This window comes from Lampris incognitus, chromosome 16, assembly GCF_029633865.1.
Source record: "Lampris incognitus isolate fLamInc1 chromosome 16, fLamInc1.hap2, whole genome shotgun sequence".
Lineage (NCBI taxonomy): Eukaryota > Metazoa > Chordata > Actinopteri > Lampriformes > Lampridae > Lampris > Lampris incognitus.
The window spans coordinates 29,818,755-29,835,082 of record NC_079226.1 but is presented as its reverse complement, the minus strand read 5'-3'; the positions used below and the strand labels follow the sequence as shown (position 1 = coordinate 29,835,082).

Genomic DNA, 16,328 nt, shown 5'->3' with positions numbered 1-16,328 from the left:
CCGTATCATTTCCCCGTCCTTTATCTTCAGCCAGTGCATAGCCTGGTTCGGTTTGTGTACCGCAGCATCGTATAGGGTTCCGTTTTCCCCTCGGTAGCTGTGATCGGTGACCTCTGAACCACAGCTGGTCAAGGAAAGATGTCAGTGTGCGGCAAGAATGAATCCCTCCGTGTTTTATGTTGAAAGGAAGTTGCTCGATGAAAACTCAGAATATATGCCATGCTTTCTGATCTGTTAAGATGACAAAGTTGGCAGCTATTAAACACTTTTCAAAGCAAGTACACCAAATAAAGTTAAGCTCATGGTAGGCACATGCCACCTGAAATATTTTTGTTCGGTGTAAATCACCGAGGTTGCAAATAAAAACATCTCACGGTGACACTTATGTTATTAGTGGCCCACAGTGCAGGCTAGCTATTAGGCCTACATGGATCTTCTGCCAGTAGAAGTACACCTTTTTTTTCTTCTTGGTTCACTGCATGTAGGCCTATTCATTATTTGATGTCATTTGACTTTAAAATGTCTCTTCACCTTTAAGTAATGTTTGGCATCTCCTGTGTCATATATGTCAAACGGGGTATTCCATGTTATTCTGTCATGCTGCACCAAAAGCAGTTTTCATTTGCCCCAGTCGTCTGGTAAACATTTTATTCTACTCTGTTTACTTTTGTCCAATTCATCATCTATCCTTGCTGAAGGCAGGTCTATTTGTCTTTTCAATCGCCTGCTGTTGTCAACTGGCGCTTATTCGGTTTATGCAACACTGATAATACTGGAAGGTCAGTAAATAATGTCAGTGAATTTTAACTGTGCAATGTCAAGAATAAAGATGGGTTATTTACACTCTTTGTTTCCTCCATCAGCCCCCGTATCAATGGCATCTCGGACAGAACAACTCTCTCAACCCAAACCTAACCTACTCAGACATGTAGACCGGTACAGCTTACCATATAACTTTATATCATTTCGCTCCCTTTCTCTCTTTCCCATGTGTAGTCCAATCACTGCTTTGGTCTGTCTTCTCTTTCCCAGTCGGTCGGTATACTGGCGGGATGAGCTGCCACCAAAACGAACTGGCTGCAGTACTTCATTTGGTATTTCACTCCCTTTCTCTCTCAATCCATTTATCTGAGTTTATTTCACACTATCTCTCATTGTATCGCTTATGCCCTTCTCTCTCTCACAGCCTCTTCCTTTTTTGTGATGCAGTTGCCTAATCATATTCTCATTTTAGAGTTAACGCCTCGTTGGTCACAACTATCTAGAAGTAAAACAACACAGCCGGGCTTTGACCACATCAGGTGACTAAATGCATTATCAGTCAATGCACTTGTCTCTGCTGACACTGAATTCCAGTCAACAACGAATTACTTTTCATCCTGCAACATTTGACGTCCTCTTTTCTCCGTTTATCCGTCTCTTTGACTCTACTCATCTCCCTCCTACTTCTTCTGCTGCCTTTCATTATATTCCCCTTCCTCTAATTAATATTTTTTATTCCTTCCTTACATATATCTTCCTCCCATTTATCTATCTCTTGTTTACCTTGTTTACCTTTTCATCCATTCTTTCCCCTCTCCTCCTTCTCATTTATCTACCTTTCTCTTTCTCTTCAGGGACTCTCCCATCTGGGTGGTGAGCAAGGGGGCGCTCCATGCACATGCCTCTCATCGATTGTGTGCTCTGGCTCTGCCTCGCTGCCCTGCAGCTGGCTGGCAGCCTGACCGCCCCATACTGGCCTCTGTGAGTAGCACCAAAGCACTTTTAAAGACAAAGCAAGGTAACTCTGGTTCATCTGCTATTGGTGCTGTAGAGCATCACTGAGCGAGCATGGAGAGTGCAACATCACGTAGACCCAATGCAGAGTAACCTCCAACCAGCCAATTACACCAGTACATTTTTCATTATTATGCACACGCTTGTTAAGTGATATTATCCATTCTTAAAAATTGCTGCACTATTCAGAGGTAGCTATCCTTGATTTGTGTAAAAAAACAACAACAAAAAACAACTGCTGTTTCAGTGTGTCTGCGAATTATCATGAATATGAGGACATCATCATTTCACATTATATTAGCATATTGCCTTAGTTCCTGATAAAGCTTTATGGCATTTCATGGCTTTGATAATTTGGTAGCTAAAACCATGAGCATCACAATCAATCAGTGTAATTTAGTTGTGATGCTATTCTGCCACATTTTAAATCATGTTCACATGAGGCTGACATAAAACCTGGGATTGGATACCTGTTAACATGGGTTCTAAGGAGTACTAAACTGAAATTAAATTGTGAATATTTTAGCTGTGGGTAAAAAAACAATTTTAGCATGTTAGCCCAAAAAACTCTTCATCATTCAGAGTGAATCTGCACTCCCAGACCAACTTATGCCTAACGGCAAAGGCTACATTGCAGCTTCAGTGTAAACCTGTGGGAGATAACTACCATAGCTATGGTAGTATGACATACCAGTGCCACAGGGTAGACTGTGTGCTATAACCTATTGGCAGGCGAAAACCAAACATTCAATCCAGTTGAAAGGCAGCTAGGAAACACAGGAATGTCTACTGGTAACATGTTGAGAACTGAAGGCACCTACATTGTTACCTTTAACTGAGTTTACAAGGGCTCTCCAGAATGGCTAACATCCACTACCTTCAGTCAGTCAATGAAACTTTATTTTAAATACCACATTTCGTACAAATGCAATGCAGTTGCTGTGATGGTATTGTGATTCAGCTCCATTCATCCTCGCCTCGTATTTGCATCTTGGCATGATGACTGCTGTTGTTATTTTCTGTTCATTTTAGAATGGGTAATGATCTACTGTGTGCATAAAGAAGACAACTTTATGGTTTGATATCCTGATTTGCAGTTGAGCAGAGTGGTACAGAATGCTGTAGCTACCCCACGGATTTTTCAGCTTGCCAAGCCAAAGAGAAGGCTAGGGGTGGAGGGCTCCACCCGTGAGTTGAACACTGCAAAATCATCCCACAAGCAACCCAAAGCATCCCCTCGCATTGAACTTCTTGCCAGTAGGTTGCTAATGATTTTTACTTGTTTTATTATTTGTGTCACCTGTCACCAGCTCACATGATGGAGAAGATCAACAGCTTGGCTCCCAACCCATCTGCAACTTCTCCCTTGGTGTGAAAAAATCTCGACAAACATTTTTTTTTTACTGCAAATTCATCAGACAGGCAAGGACGTTGGGTCACTCTAAAAAGATATCACTCAAAGCAAGCCAGAGCAAAGAGCGTTAAAAGTGTTTTTATCACAAAAAAACAGTAGTTATTTCATATGACTAATAATCTAAATCTTATCTGTAATCTAAATCTCATGCTGATTGGGTCCGCGGTGGTGTAGCGGTCTAAGCATCGGCTTTGTGTCGATGCAGTTGCCCAGTGGGGACTGGGGTTCGCGCCCCGGTCTCATCAGATCCGACTATGGCCGGACTCCATGAAGCAGCAATCATTGGCAACGCTGTCTTCGGGAAGGGGGGCGGAGTCGGCTTGTGTTCGTCACGTGAATGTGACTCTGTGTGTGTCGGAAAAAACAGTGGTTCGGCCTGGAGTCGCCTTGTCACGAAAGTGGGGAGGCGGTCTCCTTCGAGACTGCCGGCCGGAGAGATGCAGTTGGCGAACGCATGCAGTACGAGGGTGGGTGTTTGAATGAAAAATGGGGATCGATTGGCCACTAAATTGGGAGAAAAAAGGGAAAAATCAGAAATAAATTTATAAATCTCATGCTGAATTATGTCATGTTATGTGAATCTTCATGTTGAGCATGTGAATTTCATTGAATGAAAAAAAGAACTTCATGTATGATCAGTGATAGCAATTGCCTTTACAGCTTTGACAATCTCTCTCCCCCTCCCCTCTTTCACTTTCTATTTCTCTCTATCTCAAACTCATGGCAGCACATACACGCAAACGGACAACATACTTCATTTCTGAACTTGCTGTTTAACCTCGCTTTGGTTTCTTTTTTCCGATCCAGCCCCAAAGCATGAACACCCCATGTACAGCAGGGAGCGACCGATGAGCTGGCACATCCCCAGGGCAGCACGCAACGCAGTGGCCAGCAAGAGAGTGGTGGAACTGTCCTGTCCCAAAGAGAGGAAGGCTCTGTTTGAGGGCTACAACCCTTACATTGTCAGCCAGGCAGCTCGCTCAGCCCAGCCCTCGCCACGGCTTCAGGAGCTGTGTCTGCCTCTGCCCCGCAAGTGCAAGCTCAAGTAGATGAAACCCCTCTGATGTGAGTCACCCTTCCTTTACTGGAGTCAAACTGTTATTTCCTTTCCCGAGAGACTGATTGTATTAAGCCTTTTTTCTTTATATTGAATGTGTCCATAGGTGTTGAGCAATATTGTTCTCACTGTCTTCTTTGCTTGATGAAGCCCAGCGCTCACCTGTTCCATTCATGGATTTAATTCACTTGATTGTCCTTCAGTTTTCCTCTTCCCAACAGTTGCACAACAATAAAAAGCAATTCTTAAATGAATTCTTTAAGTTACTGAAAAACCAGCTCTTCTCTAATACTGAAGTGTAAGTAGCAGGACGCCAGGAAATCAAGGTACACTGATGCAGTGCCTTGCAGAGAGAATATCCAGCACAAAGTGTGTATGTGCACTTGCGTGTGCTTGTGTTGATGTACGTGTGTTTGTAAGTGTGTTGGCACGCACTTTATGTCTGTGTAATAGCTTTGGTGTACATCTCGAGTTTTACTATTGTAACTAGAAGAGAATGGTAAGTCATTTGTAGACTATAAAAGGAAACAGCCAAGTCTTCATTGCATTTAATACTGCTTTGAGACCTTCCCCATTCAGTAGTTGGTTGTCACGATTGTTAATATTTTTTTTAATTCAAGCAAAGTAACTAGTCAAATCTGCCCCCGAATGAAATGATGTAACTGATATAGTAATATAGTCAATGCTTAAAAGACCTCCTCTCACAATGCTGAGCAGACCGGCACATCTGCTGCTGTTTCCGCTTGACTCATCAGTAAGACGTCAGTACCAGAGAATGCACAGGTAAGTCAATATACTACACTTGACTCTTTTTCTTTCAACAAAGATCTCTCATGGTTGTATCTGAACGTGGGATGTGCTGTAAAAATGCGTATCTTTTCTTAAGAAGCTCACGCACAAGTCAAATTTATCTATAGGTCAACAATCTTGCAAGAGCTCCACACCGCGAATAGCACATGTGGACAGTACAGTAGTGATTGTTCGTGTTACAGGCTGCTGGAGTGGTATCTGAAGTTGGCGACATTTGTGATTGTTGATTTTTTATATAAAGGTCTGCACAAGTCGAGTCACAACCGGATACAACAGTAGCTACTGTACAAAAACTTCGTCTCTTAGTTGTGTTGTGCTGAAAAACTGTATGAACTTATTTTTCTTTACCACCAAATACTTACTGCAAGCATCACAGGCAAGACAGCGCCGGGCCCCAATGCAAGATGGTCCCCCCCCCCCCGGCCTTTTTTTTCCCTTCGTCTTCTATTTTCTCCTCAATTGTATCTGGCCAATTACCCCGCTCTATTTGAGCCATCCCGGTCGCTGCTCCACCCCCTCTCTGCCGATCCGGGGGGGCGCCCCGACCGACCAGAGGAGGTGCTAGTGCAGCGACCAGGACATATACCCACAGCCGACTTCCCACCCGCAGACACGGCCATTTGTGTCTGTAGGGACGCCCGACCAAGCTGGAGGTAACACGGGGATTCGACCCAGCGATCCCGTGTTGGAAAGCCCCCCGGCCTGCCCATCACAATCAGACACAAAATAACGTCATGGAAGTGAAAACATGCAACTTTAAAATAAACAGCAACAGGAAATGCACTGCACAGTTGACGCCTTAAAGAAATTATTACTAGGAAAACAGACCAGCATGCTTTAGAAGAGTCATAATAGTGTAACGTGTTCAGGTTTGAAGTATTAGTGGATGACGAGGGCAGACAACCAGAATAGGGTTTAACATAACTTTACTCCACGTTATGCTCAGGCGTCAATACATCATACATCACTTCCTGTACCACTTCACCTAGCATCCTGTCCTAATTAACATATCACAACATCCCCCCTACTTAGTTGGAGTCCCCGACAGACTATAACAAAGGTCAACATATTTTAACAGTCCTGTGTAATAAACGAGAACTTAAATGCAGTGTCTATCAAATGCATTAAACACCATTTGTCCACATATGATTGGAATGATTCAACTAACGCATGTCCCTCTCACTTACAACAGTATAAGATTTTTTTAAACCAACATAGTTAAGAAAAGTGTACATGAAAGATGAGGAAGTTATAATGTTTCTAGTCACAAGACGTTATCTCATAATCCATAGTTAAATATAGTCCTTGTAGTGGGCTGGTTTGATTATAGCCCTCCCAGATCTTGTGTGTGTTGGCTTTGGGCTTTTGAGCTCTTCTGCATTTGTGTTAGTTTCACCGGTTGGTGTGGTAAGTGTTCATCTGGGCCCCTGTGATTCTTTTGAGCTTCATCTTGAGATTGTGGCTCAGCAAAGCGGATCCTTTTTATATTCTGCTACAGTTGTGGATTGTGTAGCTCTCGCAGATGGCTCCTGCAACGTCTGACCTTGTTTCCATTCGGTGTTTGGACAATGTAGCTCCTTGGCTCAGTACACTTTTGGAGGACAATTGCTGGGTGCCATGTTCCTCTCTCCCTATCTAACACTGTGACATGCTGGCCAGGGTGGAGTGGAGGTAGTTCTCTGCAGCAGCTGCGGTCATGATGTTCCTTCACTACAGCTGCTCTGTGAGCCAGATGCATTTGGTGTTGCTCTTTGCCTGGGTCTGCCCGACTTGGCAACAGGGTGGTAACAGGCCTACCAAAGATCTGTTCTGCAGGTGATGGTAGCTTACTATCGATAGGGTTCGCTCTGACTTGTAGTAATGCTGTGTGTAGATGACCCCCATTTTTCTGAGTTTTCGTCACAATTGATTTGATATGTCGCACATGCCTTTCAATGAACCCGTTGCTTTTTGGGTAGTGGGGTGAGCTTGTTATGTGTCTTATTCCCCAGTCGGTTACAAACTTTTTAAAAGCTTGCCCTGTGTACTGTGGTCCATTGTCGGTTAGTATTTCATCAAGGTGTCCAAATAAGGACATGTACATTTGCATTTTCTGTGCGACTGCTTGGCTAGACACTGGAATTTTCATTTCATCCACCAGTGAATATTTTGAATATCTGTCTACAGTCAGCAAATATTGGTGGCCATTGATTTCGAATAGATCAGAGGCTAAAGATTGCCATGGCTTGGAGGGAATTTCATGTGATTTAAGAGGCTCTTTTGGGTTTGCATCTTGATGTTCCACACATACATTGCAAGATCTGCAAACTCTTTCAATGTCGTCATTCATCTTTGTCCAATAGACACTTTCTCGTGCAAGCCGGCGTGTTTTCTGCGAGTTCATCCCTAAAGGACCAACAAGCACGCAGGTCTTTAGGCAGTTCTTGTATCTTTTCTGGCCATCACTTGGTGAATCAGCTCTTTCAGCGCACTAAGTTTAGGATCTTCAGCAGTTTCTGTATGGAGCATGTCCTGTTTTTCAGAGGAGACATTTATTATGGTGAAGGTGTGCAACTCTGGATCCTCAATCTCTGCATCAATTCCATCTATGCGCTCGTCTAGCTCAATGTCACCATGGTTTTCTGGATTTGGTAACTGGCTTAGAGTATCCGCCAAGACCATTTGTGTTCCAGGTCGGTACCTTACTTCATAGTTCTACCCCTTTCTCTTGATCAGCATGCTCTGGAGTCGTGGTGGTGCAGCATGCAGTGGTTTTGCACATATGGTGACGAGCGGTTTGTGATGTTATCACTATGAATGACTTCCCGTACAGGTAGGTGTGGTATCGCTGCATCCCATAAACAATGGCAAGCATTTCACGCTCTATGTTGCTGTATCTAGATTGGCAGTCTGTTAGGTTTTTGAGCCAAAAGCAATGGGTCTGTTGTTCTGCACCAATGCTATACCTAGGCTTTTCTGTGACGCATCAACTTCAAGGGTTAAGGGTGTGTTTGGGTCATAATATTTTAAACATGCATCCTCAGTGATTGCTGACTTCAAGTCTTCAAAGCATTTTTGGTGATCTGCGTCCCATATCCATGGTGCTCCATTTTTCAATAACCCTCTCACTGTGTGAGCTTTGTCTGCAAACTTTGGTATGTAGGGTGATAGGTGTGTCAGCATTCCCATGAACCTATGTAGGTCATCTTTGTTTTGGGGGGTTGGCATTTTCTGTATGTATCTGATTTTAGCTGGGTTTGGTTTGATGCCACTGTCTGTATACCGATTGCCAAAGAATGAGATGCTGTTCTGTTTTATCATATATTTGTCGCTGTTGAACACAATACCTGCTTCAGCTGCACATTCCATCAGGTTGATCAGGTTTCTATCGTGTTCTTCCTCATTTTTTTCCGTATACAGCTATATCATCAGCTATGCTGACCACGTCATGAAGGCCCTCGAGGATCTGGTCCATCTTGGCCTGGAAAAGATCTTGAGAGACATTTAGCCCAAATGGCAAGCATTTTTAACAGTACCTGCCAAAGGAGTGCGAAATGTTGTCAGCAGTTGTGAGTCTTCATCAAGGTTTATGGACCAGTATCCTGCTTTTGCATCAAGTTTACTCAATATTTTTGCATTTGCAAACTTTGGGTTCAGTTCCACGGTTGGAATCTTGTGCGGGCACCTTTTCAGGCTGGCATTCAGTTTTTGTGGATCTAGACATATCCTTAGGGACCTGCCCTTCTTGGTGCCATGTGCAAGGCTGGAGCACCAGTCTGTGTGTTTTTCCACCTTTCGCAGCATGTCTTGTTCCACAAGTTTGTTTAGCTCTTCCTGGAGCTTGTCTTTGATGTGGATGCTGCACTTCCGTGCTGGCTCTATGAATGGCTCGGCGTCCTCTTTCAGAATAAGCTTAGCAGTTCCCTTGAAGTTGCCTATTTTATCAAACTGGTCTGGGTACGATCTCTTAAGGTCTGCACAGGTTGATATTTTTGGTGGTTTTGTTTGCTTTGCTGGTGCTTTTTTCTGGTTATCATTTACTTTTTCTTTTACTGTATCCACATTCACAGTTACAAGGCTTAACAGTTCACTTGTGGGTAGTCCAACTATGGCTGGCCCTGGTACATCCACAACATAGAACCTGGCATTGATCCATTTAAACTCCTTATATTGGCATGGAATGTTAATAGTTCCGAGGCAAGGGATCTCATGGCCAGTATAAGCAGACAGTTTAGTGTGGTTCTTTTTTAGTTTTTTGTAGGCATAGTTTTCGTTGTCATACATTTGTCTAAATGTGCGCAGTGAGTGTGTTCCCCGACGCCCCTGTGTCTATTTTCAGGCAGAGTGTATGTCTATGGCCTGGTAGATCAGGTGGTCTCACATTCAAGGTTGTGTATGCCTCCTCTCTGGGTGGTTTGCTGTCAATGCTATGCATGCACTTTTCACTGATTGTGGTGGAGTAGAACTGTTTTTGATACATGTACTCTTCATCAGGTTCATAGCTGTCGACAACATCGATTTTGGACTCGTTTCGTTGTCTGTGGCTCTTTCTGGATGTCTGCCATCTGTGATGTTTGTTTTGTGGTGGGCAAGACTTACTTCTTTTACTTCTGCTGGAGTGTTGCTGCCTCTGCCATCTGTCCTTTCTGCAGAATCTTGCCCAGTGTCCTTTCGCACCACATGCAGAACATTCATCATTATATGCTGGATACTGACGTGGTTTATGGCTTGCACTACAGTTCCGGCATGTTCGCCCTCTGTTTACAGCATGTACTTTTTCCGAGTGTGACAGACTAAGCTGATTTAGCTGTTCATTGCCTGCTGATAGCGCTTCTGTTTTTGTCCTTCTGTTAGTATTTCAACTAAGGAGTAGCCTTTGGGTTTGCTATAGAGATCGTTCCTCAGAGCGTCATGTGGTGTGCTAGCAATAACAAGTTCAATCAGACGTTCATTCAATCAGATCAAATGAGATCCAATAGTGTTCCCTCCTGGAAAGTAAAACACTGTGGTCACGAATAGACTTGGTTATGTTAATGAATATCTAAGACAACTTTCTGATAAGATTTTTTTTTTTTACAATCACCTTCCAGGGGACTCAACTCATTCTTTTAAGAGTATTGTTCGTGAAGCCCTTGCACATCTATTACAGAATGTTGAAATTTCTAGAAAAAAAATATGACTTTCTAAATGCTGAACATCCTATCATTCCTACTTTTTACACATTAATAAAAATAAATAAAAGTCTTGAATATCCTCCAGCCCGACCCATTGTTGCTAGTATTTGCTCTCTTACTGGTAGTTTTTCTAACTTTGTAGATTCCTGTATCAGACCGTTAGCTGAGAACCTTATATCCTTTACAAATGACACAGGATACATAATAAACTTTATAGAATCCATTGACCCTTTCTTAGACAAGGAGGAGTTTTATTTAGTGTTCTTTGGTGTGAATGCTATGTATATAGCCATACCACATGATGGAGGTATCGAGGTCCTGGACTACTTCTTTTCAAAACACAATTCTATTGGAAGTCCCTCAAAGAACTGTCTTTTGGAGTTGGCCAAGTTGATTTTAAAATACCATGATATCTTTTATATTCAGAAATGTGGAGTACCTATGGGTAGTTCCTTTTCACCCTCATTTTCTAATTTGTATATGGTCTTGTAAGAGAAGTATACTCAAGATACTTTCATTAATCCTCTTGGGGAAATTCATCCTCTGCATTTAACCCATCCTTGCCATGTAGCTAGCAACAGTGCAGCACCTGGGGACCAACTCCAGTTCTTTCCATTGCCTTGGACAGGGGTACAGACAGGTGTATTAACACTAAAATGCAAGTCTTTTTCATGGTTTGAGGAAACCGGAGCACCCGGAGAAAACCCACACAGACACGGGGAGAACATGCAAACTCCACACAGAAAGAACCTGGGATGGCCTGGGGTTCGAAACCAGGACCTTCTTGCTGTGAGGCAACAGTGCTAACCGCTGGGCCACCATGCTTCCCCAAAATTTAGTCTAATCATGGCTTCAAGGAGAATATAGTTTTATGGAAGAGGCATTTGGTTGATGTGTTTTGTTCGTTTAAAGGGTCCAAGAACCAGGTAGAGTCGTATTTTTACAGACCTCAACTCATGTTCTGATTTTACCTGTTTTCTAGATTTATGGATTATTGGAGAGAATAATTACTTGTAAGATCTGTTCAGAAAAACTACTGCTAGAAATAATTTACTAAGGGCAGACTTTGACCATCTCTTACCATTAAAAATAGTCTCCCTTTTAGTCAGCTCTGCAGATTAAACTGAATTTGCCAGACTATGGATGATTTTCTCAGGTCCATGAGTGAAATGAAACACAACTTTCAACAAAGAGGATATGATAAATCTGTCTTAAATGATGCTGCCACTAAAATAAAATAAATACCTAGGTCTTATTGTTTAAAAAATAAACCTACAGTGAAATCAAATGACAATATAATGTTTACAACAGAGTATTCTAAGGGTTCAGAACAGATAAAGGAAATAACAAAACATCGGTATATATATAGGCGGTTGCAAGGAGTAAGCATGAGGATTGCTGAGCTTCAGCAACCTTTTGAATCAATCAGTTGATCTAGTCAATTATGATATAAGACTTACGACAAAAGACTTGAAGGCAAGGAAGTATATATATTGAAATATAAGTTGCTAATGGTGATGTGGAAAAAAAAGAAGAAGAATGAACTGACAGATCAGTGGGACAGTCCAGCTGACTCACCTGAGAACCTTATGGGAACCTCATCATGAACAATGAAAGTGCTAAAGATGAGGACCAGCATGAAATGTTAATACTCATTAATTAGAGAGGAGATAAACACTCCAATAGAAAAAAACTACGGCGTACTTGAAAGCTGACTTGAATGAATGAAACAAAAAAACTCATGGAGGCAGAGCAGGCCCTTTCAAGCATGGAGGGTCAGACAACCTAGCTGGATACTCCAAAGAGTTCCTCCAAAAGAAGAACAAGGATCTGAGAGAAAAGGCCAAATGTTTGAAGTCCCACAAAGGAAAGTTCAATATATGGGTATTTGGACTGAGCCGAGATATTGAAAAGGGAAATCCCACCACTTTCATGGCAACTTTCTTCAAAGAGGTATTCAAGGAAAAAATGTTTTTAAAAATCCTCCGATGTGAGCCTGAAGTGGAAATTGAACAGTCAGGTCAGTAACTGAATCGGGAGCCAGAGTGATGATAGTGAGAATGCAAAGATATTTGGCCAAGGGAGTTATTCTAAAAATAGCGAAGAAGGCGACAGTGATGAACTTTTGAGGGATGAAGTTGAGGATTTTCCCAGATCTGACAGCGGAGACGGCCAAAAGAAGAGCTCAATTCCAAGAAGCTAGAGCAAAATTACGTGAAGCTGAGATTAAACATGGGATAATCCATCCAGCCACACTAATCACCTTCAACGGAGATACTAAATACTTCCAGGAGCATAAGGCTTCAGAGACTTATTTCAGCAAGGTGATCAAATCAACTCTGCCAGTGTGATAAGGTTGATACTGGAAAAGGGACTTGCCTATATCAAGATGGAGAAGATGTACTGTGTAAAGTGTGGACTTATTATTTAAATTGAACTGTGAATTAGCCTATTCAATTTATTTATTTCAATGATATTATTTATTTTAACTTCATTGTACATTTGATATATTTTCAGTATTTCAATATGCATAGACTAATCTCTAGGAAACACCCTATGTCTAGATTAAAGTAGAAAGTTCTTTGTTTTGTTTTAGAAAGGGTTCATTTTTGATTAAGACATGGGTCTATAAATAGGATAGGTATACATGTACTGTGTTGAAACTAGATATTAAAACAAATTTAATTATTTCAATATATAGAACCTCAAGAATAATCCACTGTTTTGCTGTTCAGCTAAATTAGAATACTTTTCATTTTCTTTTTCACAATAATTCATTAATTGGATAATTGATTAGGAAAACATATAGAAATGGCAGAATCATTGATTAAAAGGAAAGGAATTACAATAATGGTCAGCGTGGAGGTCAGCTTACTCAGGCTGGGAAACATGGATTGGTGTGACAGGGTGAGTGAATGGGTTTGTATGTGTATGTCTTTAATTCACATGTGACTTTCTGTATGTCTATGTTTGATTGTTTTGTGTATATATAAATGTTGCCGTAGTGAGAATTCTGATGTCGATTGGTTATTAGATGAAGAGCAAACTTATTATTATAGGTTTATTCAACTACCTAAGAAGGGACTAAGGATAGCTCACATAAACATTTGTAGCATAAGGAATGTTAACTAAACTCACGGAATCAAAGATGGTTGAATCAGTTCATCTGAATACAATGTTTATGGACAGATACGTTTCATCACTCATCTAAGTGACTGAGATGAGTGATTAAAGACTGAACCTCAGCGAAAATTCGGTCAGGAAGACTATATTTTGCAATGCATAGTTCTGTAGTTATATTTCATATTCTATCCTGCCATTTTTGCATGCATGCTCACTCATATTTTCCCTTACTGTCATTGTCTGGAGCTGTTAAATGAGTTATCTACTGATCACATCACCTGTTCTCATCTATCCAATAGCACGGTGACACACCTTCATGGTTAGCCTATCATCTTGCTGCTATCTTTTTAAATACGTTTATCTCTGCACTTCTTGGCATTCATGCTGCTGTTATATGTGCCCGGCCACTGCCTAGTCCTTGCCGATCATACGTTTCATCTCTTCATCAGCCTCACCAGCCTTATGGAGCAGCACGGGGACCAGTGGTTAGCACTGTTGCCTCACAGCAAGAAGGTCCTGGGTCCAAACCCCAGGCCGTAAGAGGGGCTTTTAGTGTGGAGTTTGCATGTTCTCCCCGTGTCTGTTTGGGTTTCCTCTGGGTCCTTCAAAGACATGCATATTAGGGCTAATGCCCTGACCTAGGCATGGCAAGAAGAACTGGAATATCTATCGGTCTATCATCTCAGCAGAAGTCATAAGCCACCACTACCAGTATCTAGACTCAATGGAGGATATACTATGTTATGCTGCTGCTCAGGGCTGATGCCCCTCGATTAAAAAAATCTCCTTGCTGAGCCTAAGCGCCTAAGACTTTTTTGAAATGTATTCATTTCTGCTAAATAATTTGTTTTAGGTAAATAATTATATTCAATTCTTTCACTATATCACTCCTGATTGAAATATTGGTATTGAGAAGGTATCACTCCCCTCAAGAGGAGGTAACTTGGATGTTTTACTTTACAGGAGGGAACACTATTGGATCCATCATCTGAGAACCCTGTAACCTCATGGATTGAATATAGACAATAGCCGTAATTCCATAACGTATTTAATGCACATTTTGAAGCATCTCATTAGAAAAGGTTTAATGATAAAATTAGAAAAAAGGAGATATACATATGGAGCCAGTGTGCGACACTTTTTTTCCTACTTTCAACTTTACTTCTAGTGATCAGCACCACACTACAGCCAATGGTGTGCATTACTTTTCCATTATATAGTTAACAGTAATGGTATTAACAGTTAACAGTAACAGCATAAAATCTTTGCCAAATCAAATATGTGGATCACAAATCAGATTTCTATACGGGATTGGTCGAGGGCCGGGTTACCAATGACTGCCACCAGTGCTGTTGGCCAGCAGGGTGCCCGTGGAAACTATGCTATTGTTGGGTGAAGGAGAAGGAGAGGGGAAGGCATATCCAAAGGCAGCAGGAGAGGAGGAAGGGTAGGAGTGTGGAGGTGAGAGTTGGAACTTTAAATGTTGGCACTGTGACATGCAGGTGGCTGGTGTGACAGAGGAAGATACAGAGGACAGGAAGAGATGGAAACGGATGATCCGCTGTGGCAACCCCTAACAGGAGCAACCGAAAGTAATAGTAGTAGTAGTAGTAGTAGTTAACATTAATGGACCATCATTCCTAAGAGAGTACTGTTGTCCCCCCTTGGGAACATTTGGCTATTTTATACCCCTTTGGTAAAAAAATAACATGCAGTTGACTCTTGATAAATCTCCACTATTTGACAGTTATGGGCCAAGTTTTTTCCCTAGTTACACACCAGCTAAGACTATTTCTTCTTCTTTTTTTAATATATATATATATATATATATATATATATATATATATATATATATATATATATATATATATATATATATATGTATTTCTGATTTTCCTCTTTTTCTCACAATTTAGTAGCCAATCACTCCCTATTCTAATTCCTACACCCACCCTCGTACTGCAGGCGTTCGCCAACTGCGTCTCTCTGGCCTGCAGTCTCGAAGGAGATGCCTCGCCACTTTCGTGACAAGGCGAATCCAGACCGAACCACTGCTTTTTCCGACACACCCAGAGACGCATTCATGTGACGAACACAAGCCGACTCCGCCCCCCTCCCGAAGACAGCATTGTCAATTATTACTGCTTCATCGAATCCGGCCATAGTCGGATCTGATGAGACCGGGGCGCGAACCCCGGTCCCCAGTGGGCAACTGTATCGACACCGCTACACCACCGCGGCCCCCAAGACCATTTCTTGTCCAAATTGTCTCTCCTCTTACCGTTCATATGTCCCTGTGGCTTAATTTGGACATTGTCGTAAAAATACTTAGTTTGCATCAATAAGGTGAAATGTTTACAGCTATATGAGTGTTAGAAGTGATAGGGGTTATAGCAACCCTTTTCATTGGGAAATGATTGGAGGTGTGGTTAAGCAGGGTATATAACACGACGTCACCGTGAGGTGCGGGTGCGTCTCCTGGAGTTTGTTAATGGTGGGAGGTTGCCCAAACGCCTCAGGATACGCCACTTTGAAAACGCTGTACAGGTTCACACCATTCCAGCTTTGAAGGACTTTGAATAAAACCAAGTCTCGTTTATTTTTTTGAGGATCCATCCACCATCAACCTAAACTGAACTAAACTACCAAGACGGTGCCCGCCGCTTACGGAAGCTGAGACCCAAGCGGGCGAGGCCTGTCGGAGGGACCTGCTAACTGCTAGCCTGCTACCCCGGTAAGCAAGCCCATCTCCGCTATTTCTCTCGTCTTCGAAATCAGTCCTCCTTCTTGTTTTTTTTTTTACTCGTTTCTATCTTTTCTACACACTCCAGTTTAGGACTAGTGTTGCGTGTTTAACCCTTAACTAGTCCGTAACACAATTTGGGGCGCTCGTCCGCTATTTATTTGAAGATTAAATGCATGTTAATGTTTGATAAAAACCGGTTAGCGATTAGACGTCAGCAGCGAGTTACATCCAAGCATTCTGTTTGTGAGA

At 42.0% G+C, this 16,328-nt stretch overlaps 1 protein-coding gene across 1 annotated transcript; it reads left to right on the top strand.

Annotated features, from left to right (window-relative positions):
- The first annotated feature begins 874 nt into the window (after positions 1-874).
- spmap2 (sperm microtubule associated protein 2) lies at positions 875-4,239 on the top strand. Its single transcript, XM_056295415.1, has 5 exons — positions 875-936; positions 1,033-1,094; positions 1,235-1,301; positions 1,617-1,780; positions 3,998-4,239. Exons 1-5 carry the CDS (start codon positions 875-877, stop codon positions 4,237-4,239), a joined length of 597 nt encoding a protein of 198 aa, XP_056151390.1.
- Positions 4,240-16,328: the final 12,089 nt, after the last annotated feature.

What these genes read in the sequence shown, in the direction of transcription:
- spmap2 (XM_056295415.1), top strand. Translation starts at nt 875, where the DNA reads ATGGCATCTCGGACAGAACAACTCTCTCAACCCAAACCTAACCTACTC. An exon ending in CTACTCAGACATGTAGACCG is followed by an intron (nt 937 to 1,032) that starts GTACAGCTTACC and finishes TCTCTTTCCCAG; the next exon opens with TCGGTCGGTATACTGGCGGG. An exon ending in ACTTTTAAAGACAAAGCAAG is followed by an intron (nt 1,781 to 3,997) that starts GTAACTCTGGTT and finishes TTTCCGATCCAG; the next exon opens with CCCCAAAGCATGAACACCCC.